The 16791-nt window shown below is 37.1% G+C and overlaps 1 protein-coding gene across 2 annotated transcripts in view; it reads left to right on the top strand.

Annotated features, from left to right (window-relative positions):
* LEO1 (LEO1 homolog, Paf1/RNA polymerase II complex component) overlaps window positions 1-16791 on the top strand; it is a 29521-nt gene that overhangs the window by 9477 nt on the left and 3253 nt on the right. For both annotated transcript variants that reach the window (XM_079129938.1, XM_079129937.1), the window contains exons 3-10: window positions 2529-2633; window positions 3330-3424; window positions 4209-4354; window positions 5116-5200; window positions 9364-9458; window positions 10060-10194; window positions 11297-11432; window positions 14169-14355. In XM_079129938.1, the coding sequence (XP_078986064.1) occupies window positions 2529-2633; window positions 3330-3424; window positions 4209-4354; window positions 5116-5200; window positions 9364-9458; window positions 10060-10194; window positions 11297-11432; window positions 14169-14355 (984 nt within the window). The remainder of the gene's footprint in view (window positions 1-2528; window positions 2634-3329; window positions 3425-4208; window positions 4355-5115; window positions 5201-9363; window positions 9459-10059; window positions 10195-11296; window positions 11433-14168; window positions 14356-16791) is intronic.

Genomic DNA, 16791 nt, shown 5'->3' with positions numbered 1-16791 from the left:
TTTCTTTCTGCCTCTCCATTTTGACATTTCCTCATTCTATGTATTTTGCTTCTTTTAGGTCTTTCTATTTATTCTATCTCTAACCATTCTATCTCTAACCCTTCCATTCATTGATGATAGAACAGAGGTTTAAAAAAAAAAAAAGAAGAAAAAGACAGTCTTAGAGAGATGTATAGTGCTAGAGGAACTAGATAATGAACTGAGTTGGATCCATTTCCATGGGTAAATAAAGAGCATGCATTATGTAAGACTAGATTTTCCTGGGGGAAAGATAATACCATTGAAATATCCCCATAAGTTAGTTGTGCTGAGATAAGGGCACTGTTCCAACTTAAATTTTTGAGATCCAGAATTTGATCAACTAGAGGTGATCAGACTCCAAACTAATCAAATTTACAAGAAACTAATTATAAAAAGAATTGCAAAATTATTTGTTTCAGGTTTCTCACTGAGTATAGTATTTCCCTGGGGACAAATCTATAGTGGATGCCAAATTATACTAATCAGGAATTTGCCTGGAGAGCATAATGTGTAGAAAAAGCAAACATGACTGATGAGCTCAGTGGATGATGTCATTGAATTATACCTATTTGACCCATGCATTCCTACCCTATGAAGCGTGGGGGTCATGGCACTCATTCCCTAAATACTACAGGAAATATGCAGCCTAACTTTTTAGCTTCTGGATCTTTGTTTATGATTATCATTTAGTCTCTTATGCTCAGTTTAACACATCTTCATCGAAAATATAAAAAATATTTAGAGATCATGTTTCTTTTATATAAAAGTGAACTTAATTAGGTTGAAGTCTTTCTGAACTAATATTTGGATTGCTTTATTTTTGTAGGTGATCAACTACATTAATTACAGTTGGATCCCATCTTAGCTTAAATGTGACAGCGTCTTTCTCCCTGGACCACGTACCTCACTAATATTGAAAACCACATTTTGGGACTCAGTGGTAGAGTGCTTGCCTAGCATACATGAAGCACTGGGTTCAATTCTTAGCACCACATAAAAATAAATAAATAAAGGTATTGTGTCTATCTACAACTAAACAGAAAAAATAATCCTTTAAAAAAAAACACATACATGGGCTGGGGATATAGCTCAGTTGTTAGAGTGCTTGCCTGTCAAGCACAAGGTCCGGGTTCAATCCCCAGCACTGCAAAAAAAAAAAAAAAAAAGAAAAGAAAAACACATACATTTTTGCCTTAAATCAGAGAGAAGGCAGAATATTTCCATAGATAGAAAAAGGTCTGTGTAGAATATCAGACTGCCATATATTAATATTTAATAACTAGTTCAGAGTAGATTATTTGTACTGTTATCAGAATCTTTAAGACTTGTACAGTACATCCTTAATACAAGCAAACAAAGTCAAGACTGGGTCAGATAGAAGAGAATTGTGTAGCTTACTTCTCTATTTAACTCTTGGTAGTTCTCTAATGGTTTAGGAATTTTCACGAATTTTTTAGGTAAACAGTTGTACCAGCCAGAAAGTGATTTTTTTTGTGGGTTTTCCCCCCCTTCCTAATAATTTTACATTGCTTTTCTTCTATAATGAGTCATATAAATTTTTATTTTTATTTTTGAGACAGGGCCTCATTAAATTGCTGAGACTGGCTTTGAACTTGTGATCCTCCTGCCTCAGCCTTCCAAGTTGCTGGGATTACAGGCATGTGCCACCATGCCCAGCATAAATTTCAGTGCTCTTTTTTATTCCTACCAAGTGTTTCTACTTATAGAAACCAGTGTTCCTTTTTAAAATTTTCTTTTTAAAAATCATATAAAGTTGATTTTCATTCATTTTATTTACACACACACATACACACACACACAAACACACAAATATGTTTGTTTTTTTCCCTATGCTATGGATCAAACTCATGGTCTTGCTCAGGCTAGGCAAAATGCACTAACACTAAGATACACCCTCAGCCCTTTTTTCAGTCTGTGTGTACAGTTTTGTTGTTTTTTTAAAAAAGATTTTTTTAGTTGGCCATGGACCTTTATTTTATTTATTTATATGTGGTACCGAGAATTGAACCCATTGTCTCCCGAGTGCTAGGCAAGTGCTCTGCCACTGAGCCACAACCCCAGCCCTGTGTGTACAGTTTTATTAGTGTTAACTAACACATGTATAGATTTGTGAAGCCACCACCAGTCAAAATACAGAACAGTTCTGTTATCCTAAAATCTCCCTCCTGCTGCCCCTTTTGAACTCATGTCCTCCAACCCTTACCCTCTGGCACCTGCTGATCTGTTCTCTCACTATATTTTTTGTCTCAGAAAAAGGCATATAAATGGAATCATACAGGGAATATACCCTTTTTATATTGGCTTCTTTCACTAAAACGGATTTGAGGTTTATCCAAATTGTTACATGTATCAATAGTTGTTATGTATTGCTAAATCATGTTCCATTTTGTGGATGTACCATAGTTTGTATGTTCCCAATGTTACTTTTAAAACAACATTTATGATGCAATTGGGATTATGCAGAATTTCTAATTCTACTCTTTTAGAATCAGCAAGAGGCAGTGACAGTGAAGATGAAGTTTTACGAATGAAACGCAAGAATGCAATTGCATCTGATTCAGAAGCGGATAGTGACACTGAAGTGCCAAAAGGTACTTCTAATTATTTCTTTTATATGCATGTGTATTTCCATACCTCTTTTTCCCTTTAACTGCATGAGAATGTGTGGGTGGAGTTTAGTTTTTCTGATTTTCTCATATAGATGAACTTTCAATATCCTGACCTTCCTTGTGCCTCTTCTTTTTCAATGACTTTGTCCTAGACCATGTCATTATCAATAAATGTAACTTCTATGATCCCAACTTCAAGTAATCTGCTTTTTGGCTCCCTCTAGTACCATACCTTTGTTTATTGGTTTATATAGATTATCACTGTTGTTTTTTTGCCTACACCTAGATAATGTTCTTATGAAAATGGGTCCTGCATAGACACGAATATGCAATTTTGAAATTTGAAGAACTTGTGTAGATAATAGGCCTGTATACAGAGTGCTTAAGCCCCAGTTATGAGTATCTAGATAGGAGGAAACATTTGGTGTCCTGAGGAGTTAAGGAAAAGTGGATAAACAAGGGTGCAGAAAACAGGGAGAAAGAAATGCCTCTCATGCAGCTTTGCCTTCCCTTCCCATACATAGACTAGTCAGATCTTTGAAAGTCAGTCTCAGAGTTGTGTTTTGAGTGATTTTTCTGGCGCTGGTTTAAAAACCTTGGGGATATGTTAAAGTGATCAGCTTTGAAAAATCTTAGTTATAGATATTAATTCTGTACATTCTTCTTCGTGCATTGAAGATAATAGTGGAACCATGGATCTATTTGGAGGTGCAGATGATATATCTTCAGGGAGCGATGGAGAAGATAAACCACCTACTCCAGGACAGCCTGTGGTAAGTACAATAATTAATGTGAACGGAGCCCCTTATTCAAGATTTAGTAAAAAGTTTCAGAAGTGGACTGAGGTGTAGTTCAGCAGTGGAGTGCTTGCCTAGCATGCATGCCTGTAGGTTTGATCCCCAGCACTGCCAGAAAACAAATAAGAAACCACAACAAAAAATTCAGAGATGAAGGGTCCCCCTTACTTCAGGAAGAAGTTGATAAATGAATTGTAGTATGAAAATGTGATCAATAAATGAGTTTGTTAAGTTATTTAGGAAACTCTTGGTTCTAAGGAGGAGTAGAAATAACCACCCAACATCAGGTGGTGCTTTGCCTTAGGGAGCAAGTCTTCTAGGACCTGTAACTTGAGACTCACTAACTTGTTTTTCTTGCCTCGTGTAAAGAAGTATTTGCTATGTTGATAATCTTTGACTTTGATTGCTAGAGTGACTTCATATCGAAGGGATGATTACTTTCATACTGGTTTTTAAAATTTTTTTGGCTAATACTAAGGATTGACGAGCACTCTACCACTGAGCTGTGACCCTAGCCACACTTTGTTGATGAATATTTGGAAGATAAATTTATCATAAAAGAAATACTTTTCTTGTACTGATAGCTTTGTTTCCCCTAAGGTGTTTTGGGGGTAATTAAGTAGGGATAGGGATAGGGACTACTTTTACCCTAAAGTGATGTCCAAAAATATTTCTTGCTTACCTGAATAAAATGTGAAGGACAACTAGGAAGTTAGTAAGGTTCCCCCAAAGCTCTAAAATTCTGTGACTCTTTCACTAGGATGAAAATGGATTGCCTCAGGATCAACAGGAGGAGGAACCAATTCCTGAGACCAGAATAGAAGTAGAAATACCCAAAGTAAACACTGATTTAGGAAATGACTTATATTTTGTTAAACTGCCCAACTTTCTCAGTGTGGAGCCCAGGTAAGGGAATTAATTAATATTTTTTTCTGGATGTTGAATAGAAATATGTAGAAAATTGATATTTTTCTTTCTTTACATTGAGTTGACCAATGACAGAAATGAAAAATTGGTTGTATATCTCTGAAATAACAAAGCAAACATCCTGATGTAGAAAAAGTATGGATTACTGATGAGGAAGACTTTTGATGCCTGTGTGTGTTTAACAGTTGATACTTTCTTATGAATTAATAGGCATCAGAATTCTTCAAGACACTTTAAAATTAGTGAGCCCTAAAAAAACTGAAATTGAGAGTGATGAAATTTGTTAGAGAAACTACAAATATCCAATGTATTAACTACTGTCGATATAGAAAAGGTAATAGTTAAGGATAATTAAACATTAATTATAGGTAGTCTATTTAACACTTGACCTCTTGTGTGATTTAAATGGTTTTTTCCCCTAAGCAAAATGATATGGAAAGCTAGAGTAGTGTGGCCTATTCTTTGGAAAACTTCCATAAGAATAAAAAATATTTTGAACATTTAGCCATGCTTTTACTTTATTTCACACAATATAAATTAACTCCAAATTTTAAGAAGTATGGTAATTTGAATACTTCCTTTTTTAAGTTGAGCATGGAGTCATTTGACCATTATGATTTTAAAAATTTTATTTTGATTTTTTTGGATACAATGGTGTATATTAATAGGATATATCATTATATACTGTAATATTCTTTATAAAATATGATTAATAGTTTACTTTAAAAAACGATTTTTAGACCTTTTGATCCTCAGTATTATGAAGATGAATTTGAAGATGAGGAAATGCTGGATGAAGAAGGCAGAACCAGGTTAAAATTAAAGGTACCATTTCATACTTTACTCTTTTTTGTTTTTGTTGGTGGTGGTGGTACTGGGGTTGAACCTCAGTACCAGGGGCACTCTACCACTGAGCTACATCCCCAGCCCTTTTTATTTTTTATTTTGAGACAAGGTTTCACTAAAGTGCTGAGCCTGGCCTTGAACTTGTGTTCCTCCTGCCTCAACCTCCCTAGTAACTGGGATTATAGGCATGGGCCATGACCAATATGCCTGGTGAAACTTGAGCTTTTGAAAATGATGTTTTTTATTTATTTTTGTTTTTATTATTATTATTATTTTTTATGTTTCTTGTTCTAGCAAACAAATGAATTGTCTGCCTTTTCAGAATTTTTTTAAGGAAGAAAATACATTCTTTTTTTTTGTAAAAGTGTTAGTAGTTTATAATTTTCTTTTTGGTGACTGCTTCCTTCAGTTTAGTAGTACTACAGTTAAGTTATTTAGAACTACCTTCTGATGTACTATGGGTAAAAGTTTAGCAACTTCCTTAAGAGGAAATTCTTCAGGCTGTTTATAGTTAAATCATAAATGAAAGGAGAGTGTATTACTAGTACCTAACACTTCCTTAACATGGCTTTCTCTCTTCTTTGTATGCTTTCAGTCATTCCACTTGATCTATGAAAAGACAATTTTATTTTACTAAATTCCCCTTAACGTTTTCTTTGATACCTTCTACTGTCTGGTTACCTTTATCCAAGGAAGCCCTCTGATCTTCTTTTAAGCAAGGAGGATGGAGCTTAAATAGATAAGTTAGGGCTGAGTTGTACCAAGAAAAAAGAAGCAGTTCAATCTGTGATGCTGAAAGTAGAGCTATGCATTTTAAATTCCTAAATCTGAAGGATTTCTCATAAATTTTTTATTTCCCAGGGGAGATTGTACATGGTATTACAGTGTTAAGAAGGGGCAACTTGGCATTTTAGAATTCAGAAGTTGAGGTTTTACATTTCTACTAATACCATCTATCCAAGTGTGGTAGATCCATAAGTACCTAAATAACCTTGAGCAAAGGGTATGGGCTTCCCAAGCTTTTCAATGAGTCTTCACTGCTTCTCTTCTTTTTTCCTTTTTCTCTCTTTTTTTTTTTTTTTTTTTGGTACTGGGAATTGAACCAGGGTCACTCAACCCCTAAACCACATCCCCTAAGTTGCTGAGGCTGGTTTTGAACTCACAGTCCTTCTGCCTCAGCTGCTAGGCTTACAGGTGTGCACCACTGCGCCTGACACTGTTTCTCTTCTTAATGGAAATACAAATCAAATAAGAAAATAGAGATTAAACCAATGCCAGTGATTTGCTCAAGATCACACAATTAATAGAGCCACTGCTTAGATGGCGTTTTTGTTTTGTACTGTTTTCCCTCCAGCACCCTTCTACCATTAGCACATCTGTTAATATCTTTTTGGAGGATATGTATGTATTAACTTGGGATTAACAATATTAATTTCCCATGGCTCTTATTTTCAAATTTTTTTTTTTTGTTTTACTTGTAGATGGTCACAGTATCTTTATTTATTCATTTATTTTTATGTGTTCCTGAGGATCGAACCCAGTGCCCCACATGCACGAGGCAAGCATGCTATCACTCAGCCACAGCCACAGCCCTCCAATGGCTCTTTTAATGCCTCTGACTTTATTCTGCTTTTCAATGTTTCCATCATTTATATAAATTTACTTATGTTTTTATCTATTTGTTCATTTTTGCATTTTTCCTTTTTTGTATCTGTCATAATATAATAGCAAGTATCAATGTATCTATAATATATACCATTATGGGCTTCAGAATTTGGAAATAAATACCTTACTCTAAACCCTCAGTGCTTCAGAGTACAAAATATCAGTGTTTAATGTAGATGGCTGTCTTTTAGAACCTTGTTGTGTGATTAAAACAAAAAACCATGGTGTCTCCCTCCCCCCCCTTTCCTCTTTTTCCTTCCTTGTTCTGGGGATTGAACTGGGGTGGGAGTCGGGGGTAGTGGGCACTATGACTGAGCTACATCCCCAGCCCTTTTTATCTCAAGAAGTTTTCCAGGATGGTCTTGAACTTGAGATCTTCCTGCCTCAGCTTCCCAAATTGCTGGGATTATAGGTGTGCACCTTGCTACCCTTCCTTCCTTCCTTTCTTTTTAAAATGTATATATATTTAAATTTAATTGAAGTTGGACACAATGCCTTTATTTTATTTATTTATTTTATGTGGTGCTGAGGATCAAACCCAGTGCCTCACTCTTGCTAAGCAAGTGCTCTACCACTGAGCCACAACCCTAGCTTCACTTCCTTTCTTAATTGATATCTAAGACTAGATTTACCAGTCTTAGAAGAGTTAGTTGGTGACTAGATACAGTGGCGCACACCTATAATCACAGCAACCCAGGTGGCTGAGGCAGGAGGATTGCAAATTCAAAGCCAGCCTCAGCCATTTAGCAAGACCCTGTCTCAAAATAAAATATAAAAAAAGGGCCAGAGATGTAGCCTAGTGGTTAAAATCCCCTGGTTCAATGCCTGATACAAAAAAAAAAAAAAAAATCTGGGGAAGGTAGGTAGCAAAGTTAAAGAGTAAATTGCTTAGAGCCTCACTAAGTTGCTGAGGCCAGCTTTGAACTTGTGATCTTCCTGCCTCCCCCCTGAGCCACTGGGATTATAGCCATGTGCCATTGCACTTGGCATCCTGCAGACTATTTTGACACAAATCTCAGATATGACGTCATAATTAATTCATGAGTGTCACTGAGTTCTTTAATCAGCTGACTTTATACTTGCTTATTTAGTGAGGAATAAATAGGGAGGGGAAAAACTGAAAGCAAACCATTAGGACACATTTGCAAAGATATTGGTATTTAGCAGAGTGGGCATCCAAAATGTCTAAGTGGGAATGGAACAGCTGTTTTTAGGGTTGATGGTGGAGGAATAGGGAAGTGTGGTCAGTTTTCAAAATGTTGGCTTTCTCTTTGTTCCTATCTTCATTCTTATTCTTTTTATCCTTGAAGTGTACCACTTTGTTTTTCTTTACTGTTATTTTAGTGAGTTTCCAGGATGTATCATTAATAAATTGCATCCATTAAATGTGCTGTATTTTCCTGAAAGACTCATTGGGTTGTTTCATTTTTTTGTCTGGGGATTGACTCCACATGGGGCTTAACCACTGAGTAACATCCTCAACCTTATTTTTTATTTTGAGACAGGATCTCACTAAGTTACTGAGGATGGTGTTGAACTTCCCATCTTCCTGCCTCAGCCTCTCAAGTTTCCGGGATTATAGGCATGTGCCACTGTGCCCGACCTAACTGAATTTTTAATTTCTTTAACAGTGCTTATCACTTTCTAAATCCTTCTGGTGTTTTCCCACTATGCAGCAATATAAAGTTAATCTCTCAACCTATTCACACTGGGGTTTTGATATTCTTAGGTTACTTTTTTAACTTTACCCATATATTGGGAGCTTCCCTATTTTGTAGGGCTAGTTAGCAGAATTTTTTTTTTTAATTAGTTGTTGATGAGCCTGTATTTATTTATTTGATGTGATGCTGTGAATTGAAGCCAGTGCCTCGTACACACTAGGCAAGCATTCTACCACTGAGCCACAATCTTAGCCCCCAGTTAGCAGAATTTTTTGGTCTTATTTCTATACAGTTTTTAGTTCTGTGAGACAACTTACTTTATATAAGGATCTTAGCTCTAAATTTGACATTAATGGCTCAGGTTTTATCTCCTTCCCTCATAAATCTTATGTTACTCTTAAACTATCCCAGGTCTGCTGGAGATTTAGTATCTGCTCAAATGCTCTGTTTCTGCTATGGGGAACTCAGAAATTCACATAAGCTTATTTTTTTTCCCTGTTTTTTTATGTACCCACTCTAGGTGATTTAGAGTAAGAGGATCTCAATATTATCTATTTCTTTGTCACTACCTATGTATGCTTCTTTTATGATCATGTGTCTTTTTTTTTTAATATATATTTTTTTATTTGTAGATAGACACAATAAGTTTTATTTTTATGAGGTGCTGAGGATTGAACCCAGGGCCTCATGAGTACTAGGCGAGTGCTCTACCACTGAGCCACAACCCCAGCCCAATCATCTTGTGTCTTTTGAGGAGGAAGACACCATAAAGGCAGTTAACCCACAGTTTTCTAAGTTATTTGTATTTTAAAACAGGTAGAAAATACCATAAGATGGAGGATACGCCGAGATGAAGAAGGAAATGAAATTAAAGAAAGCAATGCTCGGATAGTCAAGTGGTCAGATGGGAGGTGAGCACAACATGTCTCAAGAGTATTGAAATCCCCAGAAAGGGCTAAGAAGGAGCAAGTTATTGAATAGGATCTTATTGGGGGCTTTTTTTTTTTTTTTTTTTTTTAAGAGATGGGGTCTCACTGTTGCCTAGACTGGCCTCAAACCTCTGAACTACTCAAGCCATTCTGTGACCTCAGCCTTCTGAATAACTGGGTCTGTAGGCATGTACCACCATGCTCGACGCAGGGCTGCCTCTTATTAAATTAGTTATTTCCTGTGACACATAGAAAACCTGAGAGAAATAAATAGGTAGTTAGAGGTCATACAGACTGGTGGAAGACATTAAGAGTGTGCCAAAATGTAATCATCTTCTTTGGAAAAGTTAGACTACCCCCCTCGGCCCCATTGTCTTTTGCTAGGAACACAGTAGAGGCTGGGCAAATACCACAGCAGGTGTTACTCCTATGTAGCCAGTCATTTTTTCTTATCATAACTTCATTATTCTCTTCATTCCTTGTGAATTATGTAAAGAGAGAAAGCAACAGCTGAATCACATTTTTAGTGACATGTAGCGTGAAAGCTTTGTGATTTAACATGTGAAGTGTTTCTTCTCTTCAGCATGTCCCTGCATTTAGGTAATGAAGTGTTTGATGTGTACAAAGCCCCACTGCAGGGTGACCACAATCATCTCTTTATAAGACAAGGTACTGGTCTGCAGGGGCAAGCCGTCTTTAAAACAAAACTCACCTTCAGGTAACTATTCTTATCAATGTACTATTTGTTAATGGTAAAAAGCAGCAAAATATAGATGTTTCTATAATGCCTGATTTTTGGTTAATGTTACCCTACAGTATAATTCACCAAGGACCAAGAGCTGATTTTTGGTTCTAAAGGCCCAAAACCTATTTTGTCAAGTACATTTAGGGAACTAGGTCATGTTAACCAGATCTACAAGAGACTACTTTATAAATCAGAAATTAAATTTATTAATTCCTGTGATTATTGTAACTGCCAAAAGGTGTAACATGCTTTTCTTTATAGTCCATGTGTCCTTTTCAGTAAAATTGATCTGGTGGGCCAATTGATAATTAGAGGTAGTTGGTGTGTATGTAATCAGAAAGGCATTGAGTTGGTGTATATGGGGACTGGGGTCCTCCCATTGCCCTATGTTGCTACCTCCAATGCCACTGTAGAAAGTGTCCCCAAGCAGACTGGAATATACAGTTCAACTGGTGAGGGCACCATCCTTCCCTAGACTGAAATGTTTATGTTTGTCTTTTCTTAATTATAAGCAGACTATCCTCCTTGGATAATGCTCATCTTTAGAGGGGACACAATGATGTTGGTTATGATTTAGCTATTTGAGAATTGTTAATAAAGGATAGGCTTTGGAAGCAGGTAGACCTGTATTTGAATTCCCTTTCCACTTTGTAAACTTACACAATTTTTGTGCCCTAATCTATAAACTATAAAATGTAACAATTTTGTCATAGGAGAGCTAGAGCAATTAAATATTGTATGAAACATGAAGCATAGTGCCTGGCACATATTACCTAATTGGCATTGCCTAAGCCTATCCATTTAGTGCTTCTGGAAGGTAATCATGCTATACAAATCCTTTTTTATTCCCTAGCCTTCTGTTTTTCACTGTACTCATGAGAGAAAAATGTCTCAGTGAACTATAGAATAAAGAAAGTTCACAATTCCTAACCTAATATACTTAGTCTGGTGTCCCTGCTTATTTTTCTGGTGATTAGGAAATGGTCATTGGCTTCTTGATTTTGTGATATGGGTATGACTGGCTCACAAGTATATTTAGTAAATAATGAGACATTTTTTGTTCATTTTCTGATAGACCTCACTCTACGGACAGTGCCACACATAGAAAGATGACACTGTCACTTGCAGATAGATGTTCAAAGACACAAAAGATTAGAATTTTACCAATGGCTGGTCGTGATCCTGAATGCCAACGCACAGAAATGATTAAGGTATGTTTGGTAGGCTTCTTCTTGGACTTTTTTGGTATGTTAAGAACAGTACTTCCCAAAATGTCTGTTCATCATCTAATTGGCCCATCCTTTCCCCTTCCAATTGACATGAATAGGGAGCTTGATTAATTTCCCAAGCATTATAACAGTGAGTGATGTGACAGTAGTGGTAAAATAGACACAAGAGATTAGATTCTTTCCCACAATGACCTGAGAGTTCAGCCACAAAACCGTTGATTGAAATATCTGACTTTCACATATAATTTTGAAGATCATTAGATCATCTACATCTGGTTTAGAATCCGTTGTCAAAAGTAAATGAGGGGGACTGGAGTTGTGTCTCAGTGGTAGAGCGCTTGCCTAGTATGTGTGAGGCACTGGGTTCAATTCTCAGCACCACATATAAATGAATGAATAGAAATATAGATCTATCAACATCTAAAAAATATTTTTTAAAAAATCAATGGAGAAAGAAATTGTGGAAATGCTGGAGACTTAGTGTGAAATAGAGAATAGACCAGGAGTTTGAATGAGAGAATGCCAAATGTAGAATCTAGCAGCGTAAGAATAGGTTGTATATTTTGTTTTTGTTTTTTGGTGCTAGGAATTGAACCCAGGGCACTCTGCTCTGCTAGAAAAGCACTCAACCATTGAACTGCATCCCCAGTACAGTTTTGTTTGTTTGTTTGTTTGTTTGTTTTAACAAGGTCAGTTGATAGTATTTTACCGATACATTTTCAGATTTGACACAACTGTTAATATGGCACAGATTCAATTCTGGTGCATTGTTCCTGAGTGATAGAGTGTATGCTTGTATTGACACCAATATTTTTTGGTGACGTGCTTGCTTTGAGAAGTTGAATGCAGTGGTCCATTCTCATGGTCTCTCCTCTCCATCTTCTCTAATCCTCACTGAATCTTGGTCATTGTCCTGCTTGCCTCATGTTATTGATTATATTCCTTAGTGAAATAGGACATCTTATGGCCAAGTGTCCAGTTGCCTCAGGACTTCTCACTAATCTCATTGTCACGCTCTAAGGAAGGTTTGGCCCTTGTCCCTGCTTTTCCCTCCAGTCTGTTCATGGAGGCAGGTTAACTAACCCAGACTCAGGAGCTGTGCCTGGCCTAAAGGTTTATAAGGAGCTTCTTGCTCCATTTCCCCACCTTTTTTGTGCAGACAAGTGGAGCTCGAGGAACCTAAGGATTCCATTCTGAGCATTTTGAAGAGCCCTGTGAACCACTCTGAAACTCCCTCCAAGCCCTCTTCCACACCCTCAACTACTGTGGAAATGTAGACAAGGAGTCAGCTAGTTTGTTCTTAGTCTTTGTACTTTAACTCTGACCTCAGTATAACCCATAAGTCCAAGTTTTCAATTCTATGAATATTTCAATGAAATGAACACATTGAAATAGTTTAGGAATCATAATCTGAGCTTATAAATTATATTATAGAGCTTATATATTATTATATTAATATTATAATGATTATGAGTATGTTTTTAAATTTTTATAGGTTTCCCACATCTGGGACAATGAAACAAAATGGTTTAAATACTCTATTGCATAGAATTTCTAGCAACAGAGTAGGAGTTAAATATGATAATATGGAACAATTGAATGAGGAGGACCTACAAAGAAATGCCAGAATATCCCCAAACCTCCTTTCATCCTCATTTCCTATGTGAACTTCAAGGTGTGGAATGCCAGGCAGCTGAGGAAATGAAGGCTCTGCCTTGTGGCTTGGGGACCTCCCACCAGTGGGACCTCCCCATCCTGTTGTCAGGATTTGTAGAAAGCTCTCTCTGGGTTGAGGGTTGTGACAGAAATATCTGGGAACCTTGGGAGTTTGATGGAGCCTGTGCAGGTCAGGTGTCTGCAGCTCAAGAATGATAGAGATAGCCTCCACTGCCCTAGGAAGTCAATTCAGGTGTCCCAGGCATGGAACGGGTTTCTCAGGCTGGTTGCCTCTCCTTGGGCTGTGAGTGGCAACAGAGAGGACAGTGTAGTTCCTGAGACTCTTGTGCCAGTTCTCCAGTTCTGACTGAACTGGTTAGTGTGAGGGATCGCTCCTGTCTCTTTACCTTTGTGTGTGTGGTAACAGGTGAGTGGAGAACTGTACTCAGAAGACATATTATCCTGCTAGGCATTTACAGATTCTTTACAGTAAAAGTGGGTTCCAGTGGGCATGAAAATTGTTTTTTTAAAGCTGAATAGTGTCTTGGTTTGTTTTCTGTTGCTATAAATGAATATTATAGACTGGGTATTTTTAAAGAATAGATGTTTATTTAGCTCACAGTCCTTGTGCCTAGAAAGTCCAAGAGCATAGCACCAGCATTTAGTGAGGGCCTTCTTGCTGCCTTATAACAGTGAAGGGCACCATTTGGTGAGACAGCCAGAAGCAGCTGCTTTTTTGTTGTTGTTTTGTTTTTTGCAGTGCTGGGGATTGAACCCAGGGCTTTGTGCTTGAGAGGCAAGCACTCTACCAACTGAGCCATCTCCCCAGCCCAGCAGCTGCTTTTTATAACAAAGCCACTCCCATGATAATCCATTAATCTATTAATGCATGAGTTAACCCATGGATTAATCCTTTCTTGAGCTCACAATTTTCCTGACCCAGTCACTTCCCCCAGATCTTACCTCTCAAAAAAAACATTAACGTATGACTTTGGGAATTAACACATGAAATCTGGGGGACACCTTCAAACCACAGCAAATAGTTTATTGGCTTCTTTACAGAAAGAAGAAGAACGTTTGAGGGCTTCCATTCGTAGGGAGTCTCAGCAGCGCCGAATGAGAGAGAAGCAGCACCAGCGGGGACTGAGTGCTAGTTACCTTGAGCCTGATCGATATGATGAGGAAGAGGAAGGCGAGGAGTCCATCAGTTTGGCTGCCATTAAAAACCGATACAAAGGGGGCATTCGAGGTGAGTCTGGTGCAGATTTCATCATGCCAAGGTTCTGAACTTCATCTTTGAATTGTATGTGATCTGAATGCCCAGTCACTGGACATTTTTTTCTTCAGAGATTAGAGATTAAACCCAGCACATACTCTACTACTGAGCAATACCTTTGGCCCCTGAACATTTTATTTTTAAAGAATCAGTGTTATGAGCATGTGGTCCCTTTTTAAGCTTTCTGGTCTAATCATTACAGAATTCTTTCAGGTGAGCCTGGAAGGGTAGATAGAAGTTGATGTTGGTCCCATTTTCAGTTTTACCCTTTGAACTTCTGCTTTCCAGATTGAAGATTTGCTGGTTATATTAGAACTTTTCTTGTCTTTGTTTTATTACTAATTGGGAATCAAGAAAATCATGAAAAAAAAAATGGGAATCAAAAAAAGCTTGATTTTTTTTTTCATGAGTTATACTTTGCAGATTCCTTCCTTTCACAAGTGTTAATAATTCATAATGGGTAATGTTTTTTCAGTACATACTGAAACTCAGGCAAATTCTCAGTACTTGCTGTCCTATTTGATCTCTAAACACTGGGTGCTATTTGTGTGTGTGTGACACTGGGAACTGAACTTGGGGCCTTATGCATGCTAAGGCAAGTGCTCTACCACTGATCCACATCCCCAGCCTGATCCATTTCCAAAATTGATTGTCCTTGTTCTTATTGAGGAAACTGAGACTTTGAGAGGTCGAGGAACTTGACCAAAGACACATAGTTTGGTAAGTGACCAGTTCTTAAACCAAGGCCAGCTGACTTCTAAAACCTTCTTGGAAAGTAAAATGAGAACAAAGACGCAAAACTAAAGACATAGACATGGAATGGCATGCTATGTTCAGAAAGGGCTACTTTTCAGTAGGGTTTGTAGGATGTCATATTTAGGCTTTGGTCTTCAGGCTGTGGGAATAATGAACAGTATTAAAGATAATAGCATAAAATATGTATTTTAGAAATATAATTCTAGTGTAAATTCATAGAAGAGACTGAATGTGAAGAACATTTTTTATAGAGGTGTCTATTCTGTGAGAGAAGAGCAATAATACAGAAGTATAGAGTGCAAAGAGAAATAAGAGCTGGCAAATATTTCAAAGCACTGATATGAATGATAAGGTCTCTTTCCAGGGAATCATCCCCATTAAGCTTCCCAGCTAACACAACATGTGATCAGTCTTGCCACAGACTTAATAGGATACATAAAATATTTGCAATCTAAGTACTTTTCAAGGACTGTGACTCCTAACTTGGTCTTTCTTCACTTATCTAACATGTCATTGAAAATAAAATTATAGTTTTGGAGGAAGAGAATTACTTACTATGATCAGTGGAATGAATGCGATAGGGTCATTGTATCACCAGGCTTACATGGGGGATATAATGAGAATTGGTCTCATGAAGCTTTTCCTGAATAGTGTGTCTTTAGTATTATACAGTGACTTGCTGATATGTAACCTAAGCAAAGCTATTTTGACTTTTAGAAAAGGAAATCATTGTGTCTATGTGTCATATTGGCATGATGTAGAGTCTATAAATAATTTAAACTGATTATTTTTATTCATTTGAGATGAGTCTTAAGATGTGAACCTCATTTAGTAAATAATGAAAGACCTCATAGTAAAAAACAACAACAACAACAAAACAACAACAAACCTTGGGTCTTACCCAGAGGTTCCCCCATAACTGGTGGCAAGATGAGATGCTATAAAGCAAACTCAAGACTTGGGCTGAAATCCTGACCCTGCTTCTTCGGCTCTCAACTCTGCTACCTTTCTTTCTTTCTTTTTTAATTTTTTTTTTTTTTTTAAAGAAATATGTGACAATAGAGTGTATTTTGACATATTATACATACATGGAATATAACTTTCCTTCTTGTGGTTGTACATGATGTGGAGTTTCACTGGTTGTGTATTTATATATGAACATAGGGAAGTTATGTCCAATTCAGTCTCTGTCTTTTTTATTCCCATCCTCCTTCCCTCCCCTTCATTCCCCTTTGTCTAATCCCCTGAACTTCTATTCCCCACTCACCTTGTTGTGCATTAGTATCCACATATCAAAGAAAACATTTGACCTTTGGGGTTTTTTTGAGATTGGCTTATTTCACTTAGCATGATAGTCTCCAGATTCATCCATTTGCCAGCGGAAGTCATAAAGTCACTTTTTATTGATGCATTTTTGGAAGGTCCTTTTACCTCTCTTAATTTCTGTTGCCTCATTTGGAAAAAAAACTAACCTGTTAATAATAGTGCTTGCAGCATGAGGGTGTTTTGAGGATTGAATGATGTAGGATATTTACAATACTTTGCACAGAGCCTGGCACATACTACTTGCTAAATAAGTGTTACCTAAAGCTACCATTTGTTGTTTTCATCTCATCAGCCTTGAGCAAATGACTGCCCTTCTCTGATATGTAT

The sequence above is a fragment of the Sciurus vulgaris genome, assembly GCF_902686455.1.
Source record: "Sciurus vulgaris genome assembly, chromosome: 2".
NCBI classification, from domain to species: domain Eukaryota; kingdom Metazoa; phylum Chordata; class Mammalia; order Rodentia; family Sciuridae; genus Sciurus; species Sciurus vulgaris.
Note: the sequence above shows the minus strand (reverse complement) of the source record. Positions and strands in the feature narration are given on the sequence as shown.